General features: G+C 34.6%; 1 protein-coding gene across 4 annotated transcripts in view; it reads right to left on the bottom strand.

Annotated features, from left to right (window-relative positions):
* LOC100744725 (hemicentin-2-like) overlaps positions 1 to 15508 on the bottom strand; it is a 137495-nt gene that overhangs the window by 68885 nt on the left and 53102 nt on the right. For all 4 annotated transcript variants that reach the window (XM_012382685.3, XM_012382686.3, XM_024365968.2 and 1 more), the window contains exons 6-8: positions 14600 to 14744; positions 6675 to 6805; positions 1764 to 1923 (exon numbers count right to left, since the gene is read on the bottom strand). In XM_012382685.3, coding sequence (XP_012238108.1) covers positions 1764 to 1923; positions 6675 to 6805; positions 14600 to 14744 — 436 coding nt within the window. The remainder of the gene's footprint in view (positions 1 to 1763; positions 1924 to 6674; positions 6806 to 14599; positions 14745 to 15508) is intronic.

Raw genomic sequence — 15508 nt, 5'->3', positions numbered from 1 at the left:
TTCCCCCCCCCCCCCCTCCGACCCATCTTACAATCCACTTCTCTCTTTATTCGAATTGGTATAAATCCACAAAGCTGGAATCGCAACAATCTCTTCGTTCATTGTACATAATATCGCTTCACAAAACGCAGCGAATCATACTTTCTACATATTTCTGCAACCAGCCGGAGGAAATAGCAGGTTCTGGGCTAGATGCGTTATTCGAATGCCTTTTCGCTTTTCAGATCTCGTTTCAACTCTCTTTATAAATGTTTCGTTTCATTGTGGACTGTGTAGATGTTCTTTAGTGATTGTAATATTTAATAATTATTTCAAGAAGGATACGTTGGATATTATTTGCTGTTTCTTCTTCAGGTTTTACGTGATTTATTTTGATAAATATTTTATTTATGCAGGGTTATATAACGTTTAAAAATATTCCTCTCTGAATGTGGGAATTATTTAATGGCCGTAATCTTTAATGTCGAAAGCTGTTATTTAAAGAAAAATGCGATAAGTATTTGTTGAGGATTTTTCATTTCATCAATCTTTCATACTACAATAGAATATTTATGCAGTATCCTTTAACGTTCAAAGATACTTGACTTTTCCAGAAACTATTTAATATTTGTAATATTCAATACTGGTAATTAGTTTTAAATAAGAGAATATATCTATATATTACATTTCTATAAATTTTTTTTTTCTTTACCAAATCGAAGGTTTTGGTAAATATTCAATACCAACATAGTTTCATATTATTTAAGTATAATAGATACTCGTGTAAGTTATTTTTAATAGATGTAATTTTAAGCGTTTTTAAAGTTTAAATATGTAACTAATACAGTTAAATATTTTATCTTTGAAGTTCACTTCAGTTGCTCGAATGAATATTTGTTTTATGAAAAACTCTAAATCGTCTAAAAATATTTCACTATTGGCGGGACTATCTAAATAATTAAATTTATACAACTAATAATTGCTTTCTGGAAAAGAACGGTTTACGGTTTTTCTAAAAATTGTATTTTTATACCGTGTAACTGCTTTGTGTCCTTTTTGTAAAATTTTTCTTCCGGTTTGATTAAATTTTTTTGCGAAGATCGGGTCGTGGTAATATTTGCTTGTGACATCACGGTACAAACTTTTAATGGAACAAAGTTGCAACGGACGTATTCCCTATAAAATTAAAAAAAATTGGAAGTTCCTCTACATCTTTTCATTATCGTGTCACTTTTTCCTGTGTTTTTAGGGAATGTTGCGTGAAGATGGGCGATGAGACAGCCATTTCTATACAACCATTTTATCCAATAGTCAATAGTAATACTTGTATCGCTAATAATTTACATCATCTGTAATTTTGTTATTCAAATATATTTTATAGAGAATAAGCAAGCGTTACGAATACTTTTGATCAGTAGCGTATCTTTCACACTTATTAATCCAAAAATTTTAGAGCCAAATTCGAAGCTATAGTATTAATTATTTTTTCGTAAGTAAACAAAAATTCCATTCGTGACGAATTTGAGAATTTATTATTTTTATTTTCCTCCTAGTTCGATTTATCCGTAATTTTGTAATACATTTTTCCGTAATTTTAGAATACATGTAATTATATTCGAATTTATAATTAGAATAAATGCAAGTATAAAGTGTATATTATAACCATTTAAATCGACGATTCCAAATTCTATGCAATATTTCAGTCTTCACAAGAGAACTGTACCTATATCTATTTACATCTTGCGTTAGTTAGAATTACCAAGCTGAATTGCCAATATACTCACATTTGATGTCCAGATTCAGAGGATTGCTCTCTCCATCGCCTTCTTGGTTGCTGCCAATACATGTGTAGATCCCAGCTCTGCTTCGTGTTACGCTTTGCAATACTAGGCTTTGATTACTGATTATGGTTCCTGTCGCTGGATTATGATACAGCGGATTGCCCTGTCGATATAAAATCGTGATCACTATATCCCATCATAGATCGGAAGTACATCTAACTTTTCGACAAACGACGATGACGAAGAACAATAAAGACGATGGGTCGTTAAAATGTTTCGTGTACGACACACTGCCTAGAAATCTATTTTATGTATAGTTCTCTAAGTTATTGGCTTAATTGACTATGAATAGAAATGTTATCTGATCAGATATCGGAGGAAGTATACTTTTCGGAGATAGAGTGGAATGTTTATGAATTTACGGGAAATTTAAAAGTCCAGCAAAACCGTCCTTTTCTTCTGTTCTATTAAATAACATCAAAATCAGGAAATCAACGAAACTGTGCTCATCATGCTTTTGTCCTGTGTTTTTCTTATGCAAATTGAGGTTACGCGAGCAACATATACGTGTATTTGTTTCCTCGTCCAGCTCACTTCGGCAGACGGTGAGGGTAATTTCGAAGTGAACCGTTCACGATGATTGATAGTTTTACGTGAACTTGATGCGCGTGCAGATCGATAGATACCATTCCATGCATAAATTTGCCGAAAAAATTAAAAAGGATGACTAGAGAAAGGGAGGGGAAAAAATAAGGCGAAGGCTGCTGACAGTTTTTCAATTTCTCAACCGTGCCAACCGATGTATTACGTTCTCCTTTTTCGAGTGTCGGAAATCTCCTTTGAATTTCCTCAAAACACATTGGCACCAGTGGCGGAGATCTTCCGTACCGGTGGTCGTTCTCGAATCAAACGAAGAATCGACAAAGGCGCCTGATGTTCTCTTGACTAGAATGACATCGAGATCTAAAGGCGCTCGAAGAAATATTTATGGAACTCGGATCAACATAATGCAGTACAATGCAATATACCACGGAAGAGCCTTTGTATTCGTTTAAAATAAACCTTACTAATCCCTCTACGGGACAGAGGCATGCAATAAACAGAAACGATATAATAAAATCGTAAAATCTGTCAGTTGTTAAAGTTTAGAACTTTCGACAAAAGCGTTAAGCAGATTGTTGAGGTTATTAGATGTATAAACAGAGAAACGCGTGGATAAATTGTAAGGTATTTTAGGTATCGTAAGGTAAGATATTTTAATATAGAAGTGTAAGTACAAGTAGGAATATAATTTGAGCTGGTCCAGATCCGCATGCAGCAGTGTTACCCTATAACTGAAAACTCCGAAGCTCTCGTCGCTTGTCTGCTGTCTATGGTTTGCCTTCGTCGCAATTGACCTAACCGCAGCTAAGAATTATCAATTCTGCGAATAGGTAGATTTACTTCGAAGTACAATGGAGTCTCGGTTATTAGAGTCCTGTCTAAGGTTGTATTATTCGAAATGTTCTAAACTTTACTACAACTTCATTTTTATCATGAAATTTTTAACACAAAGTGTATAAAAGCGTAAATAGTCAGGTATTGTAAAAGCGGTTAACCAAACTTTCAACTGATTAAATAATTAATCAAACTTAAATACACGTACAACGTAACATTATTAAAATGTTTTCTATGATTTTCACGTATCACGTCGGATAATCGAGGTTCTACTGTAATCACATACATACATTATTTATTTCGACGGTTAAAATAAGAATAATCGAACGTCATGAAGTTAATTAAAATTTTTTCTTTTTAACAACTGTGCGAAAAAATGATATTAACGAAGTAGTTTTGCTCTTTCTTGTTGAAATTATTTCCTACTTTCCGTCTAAGGACTGTGGAGTTGTTCTACGCTGGCGAAAGAGTAAAGTTACACTTCGCTGGCTAAAATATTCACAATGGAACGTAGTAATGCAAAATATACGATTCTCTTATTGGAGAGACTGGGGCTATGAAACGTAAAGGCGCGTTAAAGAACGGGTGAGATGTACTGTCAGAATGCATTCGCCTTAAAACGCAAACGGAATTAATAATGACGGCTTGCGAGAAAAGCGTAAGAAATCAGGAACGGTTTACGTTCTTTCTTGCATTTTTTTTTCTCTTAATAGAATATTTTTCGAAAGCTAATAGTAAATGGAAATTTTGTCAATTAAGAGATGCTGGAAGAATATTTTTGAGTTAATCGTAAATGGGATATCGCATCTATGTAACCAATCAGTGATCCGCGGTAGATTGAACGCGTCAATATCAAACAGATTAATATTGAATAGGAAACCTGTTCATTGGTACAACTAATCATTAAACAAATCTCTCGCTGTGATTGCCATAGCTCAATACCAATCACGTCCCACATCGTTGGTTCATCGGATCGGTCGCGAACAACAATTGACTTCCCTCAGTTATTTCATTCGTAGAACTTCCAATAGCCTGATGAAATTTTATCACAGAACCACGTATAATTATGTACCGATATTAATACAGCTTTGTTACATAACAGATCAAATATTTTATTGACTAACGACCAAGAGAGTGACTAATCTTTTAATTTTGATTTTGTCATTTTGTTCATAGTAGTTTCAATAGATTTACGAAGTATTACGCAGCCACGTACAATTACGCACCGAAATTCATGAAATTTTGTTAAATAGTAAATAAAATATTTTATTTGTTGGATCATTTAATTATATACATTATGCATGGAAAAGTTTCCAGTCACATAGATCTTATATTGCAAAAGCGACGTTTCAATTAATATTTCTTGATAATCGAGGTAAATAATATAGTAATATAGTTATTGGTTAATTTACATAGAAAGCATATTTATTTTGTAGAAATTGGTATTTGTAATTAATCTATGCAATCTCTGTCAAATTTCTGATAATTAGTGTAGAGTTATGGATTATTAGTTAATGTATCTACAAAGTTTATTTGGTACGCACGAATTTATATTTGTAATTAGTCGATATAATCTCTCTTTACAAACTTGATAATTAATATAAATAGTAATGCGTGTTATAAGGTACCTACTAATTTATGTAGAAAGCTCATTTATTCTATGCTTTCTATACTACAAAATTTGTGCAGTAAATTCTACGTCGAAATGAAAGCTACATCGTTTATTTTTGTTTCTGTTAATTCTGCGATTCTGCTTAAGCGAAGTAATTGGCGAATAAAGTGGGATGGCATTGCCACTTATTTCAATAGCTTTTATTATTAATTTGTTACTAGTTTCAACCACGTAATTACTTAAGGTTCGTTTGATACAATGAATAATACAAAAGTTGAATTCAAGTAATACAGAAAACAATTTATATTAGCTACAAAAGAGAAGAATTTTCTTTAAATCGACAAATAAATTTTAATTTCTTCTTGCTAATAACCTATCATCTTTAATCTATATTTACATATATCTATCATGTACTTGTTAGTTACAAAGATCGAATTCAAACACAACTTAAAACCAAAGAAGAAAAATGTAAAAAAAGAAAAAATTCATTTGACTCTGGAAATTAATTCTAATCATTACTATTCTTTCTTTAATTTATGTCTATTATCTTTAATTATTAATCATCTCTCATTCCTTAACAATAATATAATATGTATCTTAAAATAGATGAAACAAGATTCCTTCGCGTATCACCCTAAAGGTAGCATGACATGCCAAACTTGAGAAATTTGAAATTTAAGATATTTCTCCAGGAACTTGGTCTATCAATCTAAAGCCAAACCATCTAACGCCTGGCGTAACATCAAAGTCCCAAGAAAATCGGTGCACATCACTTGCCGCGGTTCCCCCCTGTGAACTTCCTATTAACGATGATCTCCGTCAGACTTCACTCCATTTAAGGAGAAGCTTGAAGCGCTTAGGGTTACGTCAACGGTTCCCGAAGCTCGCCGATAAATTTCTTACCGATGCGGAACGTTGGCTATTAGTTCAAAGAACGCTTACACATTGGTTCCCGATCGGCCCGTATCAGCATGTAAATTTTAAACAGAAACTTCGCGTCACAGCTGCGCTAACCCGTTCCCCTTATCTCGTCTTTCGATTAAGGCTTGCTTCTAAATTATCGATTCCGGAACTGCCACGCAATTTCGTTATCTGGCTGTTAGCGAGCGTTCCATCGCTCCCGTTCCCGTCGTCGTCGTCGTCGTCGTCGTCGTCGTCGTCGTCGTCGTCGTCTTACATAGAACATATACTATCGATCAACGATTTGGAGTCGATACTTCTTCAATTGTTCTTCTACATTGAATTACTTGTTGATTTTAATATAAATATGAAACATTTATCAATCATATTATCAAGAATATTATCGTTTACTTAGTTTAATTTTCAATTGTATACGATTACTTATAGCAGATTACGCGTTCATATGAACTCCATTTAGTCGAATCCAGTGAATGTCTGATCGAATGAACTCTCGTTGGTTGAATTTATTTATTCGAACGTGAACTTTTATTATATGAATAAAAAATCATAGGTGTGGGAGGAGAATCAATGGGCTCCTATTACATGAATTGCAATCATATAAATTATTTCTTCCTTCATTAACTCATACGAACGGAGTTTTACTCTATCAAAGAGTTTTCTAAGATTGCAGAAGTATAAACCGATTCTTTTTGTGATTCTGTCTGTCGAGATCTACGTAACATGATAATTCCAAGTTTTTAGCCGGTAGTGTATTTCCCATTTGTAGGAACAATGACATATTTCAAGATTTGCTGTTTTCGACTTCTTAGTATAGTAAAAGAGATCGTTGCGTTTGTATTTTAAAATTTATTTTCATTCGATGTTTTAATAATTTTAATTTATTTTAATGTATCAGGTGACTTAATAGATGAAAAGGGGTGCGATTATGGTTGGTTTGAACTTACGTTGTGCCGCCAGGAGACTTTGTAAACCCACGGATTCGACTTGATGTTGCACTCGAAATAAACGTCGATACCCTCGCGGATTGCGCTCAAGTTCAGATTGCTCCCAAGCTCGAGCATAACCACCGGTTCGTCTGAAAGTTTAACCATGTCGTTATGTAAGAAATGGTACAATGTTTTGTTTCGGGCAACTGCACCCAGCGCGCGAGTACGTTTTGCGCCTTGGGTGCAGTGTAAGTAAGCAGTTAGAGCGATAGGCAAGAAATAGGATTGTTTTGTTTATGCGTGGAGTTTGCTGCTGAGTTGGATCATAAATAGGTGGAAATGATCTGTATTTTAGGTATGGTTGATGGAGATGCTGCAAGTTCATTTTTGGGATATTGAAAAGTGTGGTGCATGTCTGTGTTGGGAGTTGTGTTCGTTATTAGATTGTTGTTGTTTTCTGTAATTAAAATATATAATTACGTTTTGCTTAGGAGTATTGTTAATCATGGCGTTAACTTTCGTGCACTGTAAGATACGAGAAGAGGAGATTGTTTCCTCTTTTAGAACTCAAATGAACGTATAAAAAAATGGTCCAACATTGTGGAAATATTATAATAAGAGGATTATATACAGGATGGTTGGTAACTGGTAGTACAAGCGGAAAGGGGGCGATTCTACGTGAAAAAAGAAGTCGAAAATATAGAATAAAAATTTTTTTTTAATTTTTTTTTAATTTTTCGAAAATTCAAAGTCGATTTTCTCGAAAACAAAGCCTAAAACGAAAAATTTTTATTGCATATTTTCTACTTCTTTTTTCGCGTAGAATTATCCCCTTTCCGCTTGTACCACCAGTTACCAATCACTCTGTATATTTCGAAGAGATAATTAGCAATTGCAAGCATTGTACAAGTATAATAATATGTGTATAATCGTTTATAATGAGTATATATAATATTAAATGTGTATGAAAAGAGTTTCAGTTATAAGAATTATAATCGTCAATCACTATCGTTAGAAAATAACATTATTTTTATTTTATTAATTATTTTTATTAATTTATAAAATACTAAAGGGGAGTATATTTCTCTCAAGTGTACGCGTACTTACCGGTATATGCTATAGTTTATGAGGTAAGCAATCAGTTTGCTTGCAGCAATATAAGCTTGCATGATAAACCCTGTTTACACACCAAACATCTATTTACTATCCATAATTTTCAACACAAGTAGGTTAAATTCCCACTTGTATTTAACGCAATATTGTCTGCTCTGATAACAACAAAATCAATTGTCGCTGTTAATCCTTTCTTGGCTTCAGCCTCCAGGCGATCTGAGATCAGGAAGATACAATATATCAAACTGGTCCAATGTTTTCCTGTAGCATCGCACAATGTTTTTTCAACAACAACACACTCTTCCAAGGAATTGATGTTTCTATGCCACGATTCGATTGATACTTCCTTAACAAAATCTATACACTAATTATCCGTAAATTAGGCGCAACATGAAATTTACATATTAAATAGAAAATATATTCATATGGTCACATACAATATTACGTATAAACGTTATAACATTTACACATAAATATAGAGTACGTTCGTTTTAAATGTGTACATGTGATTATTTTTGTAAGCATCAGGAGTGCCAAAAAATGTTCCGGATGAAAGTTCTTTAATTTCGTGGGGGAAACTTAATAAGATCTCTCGATCTTTTTTTACATTATTATTTAGATAGATTAAATGCCAATGTAACTTCCTAAAATGGAATTGTACATTCTTTTTATACAGCATTGCGTTGAAAAATATAAACATAAACGCACTGCATTATCTTTCCTTGTCTTTCTTACGATAAGCTGCACAAGATTAAAGTCAAAGTATCTTTTAGACTGGTCATTTTTCGTCCCTAATACCCCAATACCTTTTTGTAGAGAATTAAAAAATGTATCGAATGGTATATAGGATATGGTATATAGAAAAAGTGTATATTGTATATTTCATTTAAAGGAGTTACATCGGCATTGATATCTCCTTAGATAAGAGTGTAAAAAAATCGAAATATCTTATTAACTTTCCTCCATGAAGTCAAACAACTTTCATCTGAAACGCTTCTTCACATTTCTGATACTCATACATGCATACATATTTGACATACTCCACATATTATTTAAAAATATTATGTTTTATATTTTGCGTATAAATTTTTGCGTTTCACTGATGCACGTATGGAATATTTAACTGAATATTTGCATAGAAATGTGTTTCACAACAAATGAAATTAAAAGGAGTTAAACAAATTCCAAGGTAAATATTAAAAGATAATGTTTGTAATCCTTATTTTCTTTTCTGTATTTCTATTTATAGTGCTATTCTCACAGATGTTGACTGAATCATTTGCAAAAACCATCCTTGAGTAGTTCTCACGGGTCTAGAATTACGCTTCAAATAATCGTTTGCGCGACAGAATCGAGTGGATGACTTCGCACGATAAAATCTTTTTATTCCAGCAGGACGCATGGAACATGTCTGTAGATTTCGCGACAACCTCTTAAACCGATCTCATAACGAACCGGTCGTTATGCAAACTCGCTATTCCTACCACCATTCCTGGAGATTAACACCGTGATTCCGCTGTCCAATATAAAAGTTTTCCTCGATTAGACAGCGAACAAGGTGGAAGTAAGAGGACACGAACATGAAACGAAGGGGGAGAAAAAGAAGAAAACAAGGATCAGTTCAGCTTCGCGGAAATTAATGGTACATGCCCATCCATGGCTTAAGATTCTCTCGTTTTCTCGATTTCCTTCCTTTCGTTTTCGTCCAAAACCTTCTTTCTCCCCGTATAAAACTCGTTTTTCCTTTCTCTATCCACCTATTGCTCTATCCCATAAGTTTAGAAGTTCGTTCCACTCGTTCTTCCTATCAGATTTTCTTTGCACCTTCCTTCGTGACTGCTCTTGCTCTTCTTTCTATCTTCTATTCTCATATTCTCTTTCTACTTGCTATTTCTCTCGTTTTTTTTTTCGTGCTCTATATTATGCAAAAAGGAGTTATCAAAGGAGGAGTATATTATGTATTATGACGAGTATATTTTTGTTGAATCTTTTTGCTTTAATGTTAATTTATGATTGTAAGAAGGATTTTAATATGATGTATAGACAACCTCCATACAACACGATATTTCTACAACACAATTTTAATATTTTCAATATAATAACATCATACGGTATTAAGCAGTATTTTAGTATCTTCGATATTCTAATACGATGAAGATTAGTATTTTGAAAATTTTGACAAGTATAATTAGGTCCGAAAGACTGATTGACAACGTACTAAATTTTATAACTTTGTTTTCCAGTGAAATGTTAGAAACTTCGCTTATCGTTTCCTACTTGTGTAGTCTTCATATTATGATCTTCATGTATACATCGTGACTTTGGGTCTGATCAAATTTGCACGTGGTGTACTGGTCAATTCACACAAAGAACCGACCAGTTATTGACTTAAGATCGAGCTTGAATTTAGAATCGCGTAGAATGATGAATGCTTGCGATTGCTAACAATGGTTGTTTAGTTACACTTATTGTGCTACTCTATGTGTTTCTAAACTCTATATATTCTATGCTGTGAATTCTGATGTGTAACCAAGCAGTGTATTATTTAAATTCTGAATTCTCATGTTTAATTAAGCAGTGTGCTATTTAAACACTGAATTCTGCCCGCAGGTATAAAAAAAAAGAAAAGAAAAATAGAAATTTCCAACGATATGATATTTTCGATATTTCACAATGAAAATAAATTTTAGAAACCATGAGATTTCCAATAAAATAATTCGACATTAAATACTCTAAATTGTAGTGCTATAGCAAAAATGGCAATGGTTTCTAACTCATAAACCACGCCTCATATCAAGCTTTAACATATTTTCTCCTCCATCCTGCTTTTTCCCAGTTTCTTTCCTCTTTTTTGCTCATTTACCTACGAAATCCATCATCTCCTCTTTTCTCCTTGAACCACTCTCTTTTTCCATCGATAATCGCGCCAGTCGGTAATTTCAGCGGGCGAGACGGTAACACAGAGACGGGGAGGTGGTTTCAGCTGGTGGGAAGGAATAAGGAAAAATTTACTCGTTATTGCAGGCGCGAGATCTTGTGGCGGAATTAACGGATTTGTTCAGTGGACTCGCATTACGAGAACCGAGGTCGAATGAAATCATAAGCAAGAACTGGTTGGCGAACGTCGTAAATCGCTATCACGGCTGCTCTTTTACAGATTTTTACCCTCTCTTTCTCTTGCTACCCCTTTCCTTTCATCCCCTCTATCGTTCTTATTTGTTATTCTCTTCGTCTTTTTTTTTATTTTGCTTTCTCGTTGTTTTTGTTCGTTCGTTCATTGGTTCTTGCTCGAGTTTCAACGGCGAAGAAACGATATCGAGCGAACGGTCACGAGGGAGCAGCGGATTTCTTGCTAATAACGAGAGCGAAATATCGAGTGTGAAGTCAATACACGAGCCCCGACTTGACAGAATCTCAACGGATAAATAAGTTCCCCAACCCCTTCTTTTTGCTCGTTTCTCTGACGCCGATGATACACGCGAGTTTTTAATTTCGGTAAGCGAATGCGATTTCGACGGCCTTTGAGACGACTCGGCGCTAAAACGCGCGTTTACGGGTGCTTAGAGAGGGTGGCAAAGGAAATAAGGAGCACGAATCGTGGTCAAGTAGATGGGGGATATTTGTCGTTCGACGGATTAGTAAAAATTTCGCTTTTTTAAATCAAAGGCGCGATATTATATTTTACTTTTTAATAGAATATAATTTTGCAATAATAATTTGCTTTTTAATTAAAATAATATGAGCTGACAGAATTTTGAATTGAAAGATCTACAGAACATTCAAAACATTTTGTACTATCATCGATTAATTAGATTGACATTTGCCAACCAACTGAGAAGCGTGAGGTGTAAGTGTTGGCCGTGATATAATTGTAGATGCTGGCTATGTAGATGTCGCTGATGGGATCTGCTATTTTTCTTCTAATTTAGATGCGTGGAATAAAAATCGGACTCCAGTCGCCGGGATTTGAACCCGGGTTCCGAATGTTCGTAACCTAAGGCGCTAACCACTGCGCTGCCGTCATTTTTTTTTTTGAGGGAGATTTAAAGTATATTGAGTCCAAGAATACAGTTTTAGGTACATATTCACAATAAACGGTGAATTTTTGTAATGGTATGTTAGGCAAAGGTACCGATACGCGGCGGTACGACGTAGCCATGCTGTATTATGTGTCGGCGCTTTACATTTTTCGTTGTATGATACAATTTTTGGGTTTAAGCCGCTGGGGAACAGAGCTTTTTTTTCTGTCCTGAAAACTTGGTCGCAAAACAGGACGCTTCGGTAGTTTGCTTTTGCGCTTCGGTAGTTTGCTTTTATTAACTAAAAATTTTCTGAATCGGCAGATATTAATATTTACCTGCCCCCTAAAATTGTTCTTTCTGTAGACTATTCTGTAGACTTTCTAGACTATTCGTGGATTAAAATAGAAAAGAAACGAGAAGGAATCGAAATAGATGGTCCGAATAGTACATTGAAAATATTCTTTTAAATATTTGGCATCGATATGCTTCTGGTCTGAGCGTTTATGTTTTGTTTATAATGTGTTCTGGTTGGTTGCCAAGAAACTTGTTCCACTGTAAGATTGTACATCGGGGGAATCGTGTGCTGTCATCAGGTTCTTAAGTGGTGTGGGTGTTAGTGGAGCGGAAATTTACAGAAGGATGACTACTCAATGCAGAACAAGGCTGCATGAGCGAAAGAAATGTCTAAAAACGGAAGACTCGAATGCGAGAGAATGCATCGATCGTGGCAATCTAACTGCTTGAGATTCGAAGCACTCTTTACCGTGGTAATAGGATGGATAGCAAAACAATAGAACTCGAGCATTGTCAATAAAAATGGTGAGAAGAACGTTGGAAAATACTATAGATATTCTGTTTTCTAGATATTCCTTTTATTATCATTGTTGATTTCTTTGTTCTACTGCGTGTATGTTAAAAGCGATCACTAATAAAAACTGTTTAATTAGAGATTAAAAATTTCAAAAATGGGTGAAATTTTCAATTCGAATGATTGAAAGTTGTAATCTCAATTTTCTCGAAAGACATAGATATTCCGCTTACTATCTTTTATTGTTATTGTTACTGTTGTAACTTCTTTATTCGTGAAATATCTGCTTCGAGTATTAAAAGCGATTATGTAAAAAACATTGAATCACAGATTACAAATTTTAACCCCTTAACGTATGACTTACGTTCCAGAATTTTGGGCCCAAAACGTAAACAAGCTATTATATATTATAATATATATTATATTTGGCCCGATCATCGTACTACGGGCCATGCTCGTAGTTGTAGGTTAAGGGGTTAAGAATGTTCGATATTTTCAATTTGCATTATCGAAACTTTTAATCTCAATCTTTGACATTTGACATGACTTATAAACATTATCACCGAAATTTGATATTACGTATATTATTCAGTTTCCTCACAATTATTATATTTCATTCTATTATTTTACCTATACAATAACGGATTACATTTCTTTCATTTCCCGACTACGAAATATTATATATCATACTGTACATTCTAAGGTTAATAATTTTCAAAAGCTCTCACGTTTTACTATCGTGTTACCGTTCCTGCATACTGCAGCAACGTTATCATCGTTCTCTGGCTTGAACTTTTCAGTTGGCGCAGTCTGCGAAGCCTCGAAAGAATTAATTAAAATTTTTAATTAATCCAAGTAAACTACGTACCATGGAAAGTTGACTGGAAGAATAGATGGCCATGACGACACGCGTTTCGCATTAGAGTTCCTGGCTTGTTGTCGACGAGACAAACTTCAGAGAAGCTGTTTTCACCACTCGAAACAATCGGTCGTCAATGCGTTGCTCTATCGATTAGGCGAATTAAATTACGTTCCACGACGCGACGCAATAAATCGCTCATCAACCATATTTCATTTTTATTGGACAGCTATATGGCCGTGTTTCCTCGTAGACTAGACATTGCGAAAACCCGATTGAAGCATTTCCAAATTTTTCCCCGTCGGGAAACCAATCAGACAGATTTCTAGATCTGTCCTCGACACTGTTGACAAATTTTCCCGTCTCTTCTCTCCCGTTCTACAATTTTACGTAATCAACGCTTGCTTTCCTTTGATTCTGTTTTGCTATTTTTGGAGCGTTGAATTGAGATTAGGGAAATTAGGATCAGGCTTATAATTAGGTGTCCTGAAAGTATTTTAGTATTTTATGTTTCATTGATGGATTTTTGAATATTTACGCAAAATTATATTTTTCTGGACATAATTAAAAATGTTGATTTTCTTAGTTATCGATGTAATTGATGAGCTAGGAATATAATTTAAAAAAGTTTAATTTGTTTAGTTATGTTCATAGTATCAAGTAGGCAATTTAATAAATATGAAGACGAATATTTTGATTTGAATCGAAAAAATATACAGTCTATCTGTTTTTATAAGATTAATTCTTCTTACGTCTTTATACAATTTAATTTAGTAAATATTAGTTGACTTTATATGTTGGAATTTTGCAAATACAAGAAGCATAATAGTTAATGCAAGGGGGGTTAAAGAGAATTATTATTTGGCACGATAGTGATTGACGCAGCACGACAGGTCCCTTTCTACTCTAAAAATTCTATTTTCGTCGCAATCAAACAGAAAATATTCCATTCAAAGCCCAAAAAACACACACAACACCTATCTCTGAAAATCAACTGATCGAAACTGTCTTGTTACTTGTTCTCTATTTTTCATGGTAGGTGTGTGACCACCACCTGTCGTGGAAGAAAATATTGCCGAGAGACGTTTACCTCCACTCCCCGTAGATCGTCACTATGAAATTTCAATGAAAACACACTCACGGTGTATATCGAGCTTCCATCCGTCCTCCATCTCGGAATCCGGGATATCCGGCACGCTGCCGTGGCAGGAGAGGAACTTGCCAGCGTCCTCAATAGTCGGTACGAACGTGAGAATGCTGGTGGTGACGTTGGAGTCGGGGCTCATCTGTGGGATGGCTTTCATGAATTTAAAACAGTTTACCGAACTGGTCTGCCTGATCGTTGAGCTATATCCACGCTAGAAAAAACAAACGCTGGCCGCCAAGCTGATTTAGAGAAGTTGAAGCTGACGGCCGCCGGAAGTCGAACCCCCAGGGAACGAAAGTGCAAAAAAGAATGAGAGAGAGAAAGTGTGTGTGTGTGTGAAAAAGAGAACAAACACACACACACACACGTATATATATATATATCTATCTCTATATATCTAGAGAGAGAGAGAGAGAGAGAGAGAGAGCTTCTTGAACACGAGAGCATGTTTTTTTCATAGTGTAATTAAATCCTTCGGCCTCGAATCTGGAAGCCCGAATCTGTTGCATCGGACGTCTTCGTGGATCTCCTTTTGTGTTTAACGTTTTAGGTGATGATATAATGGGAATTTTTATAAGAGAGAAATATTGATCGGGTTGGATGATTCGAAGATAGCGAAAGTAGTGTTTGTTAGGTTTTGGGTGGCATTGTATATTTACAATGACTCGTGAAAGTATTTGAACAGCTACCGTAGGAAATTTGTATTTATATATTGTTATGTAATGTAATATGTTATGTAAAACACTTTGAAATTTCACTAGTACCGTAATGAAATACGACTGTCATGATTATATTGATAAAATTTGAAACAATGTGAAAATGTAGATAGAAATCATAAAATATTTACTGCGCACACATATTTAGAAAAAAATTAGTATATGGCATGATAGTCGTCTTAAGCAT

This window comes from Bombus impatiens, unplaced genomic scaffold (assembly GCF_000188095.3).
Source record: "Bombus impatiens unplaced genomic scaffold, BIMP_2.2 scf_0159, whole genome shotgun sequence".
In the NCBI taxonomy this organism is placed as follows: Eukaryota; Metazoa; Arthropoda; class Insecta; order Hymenoptera; family Apidae; genus Bombus; species Bombus impatiens.
This window is presented reverse-complemented; position numbering and strand designations above follow the sequence as displayed.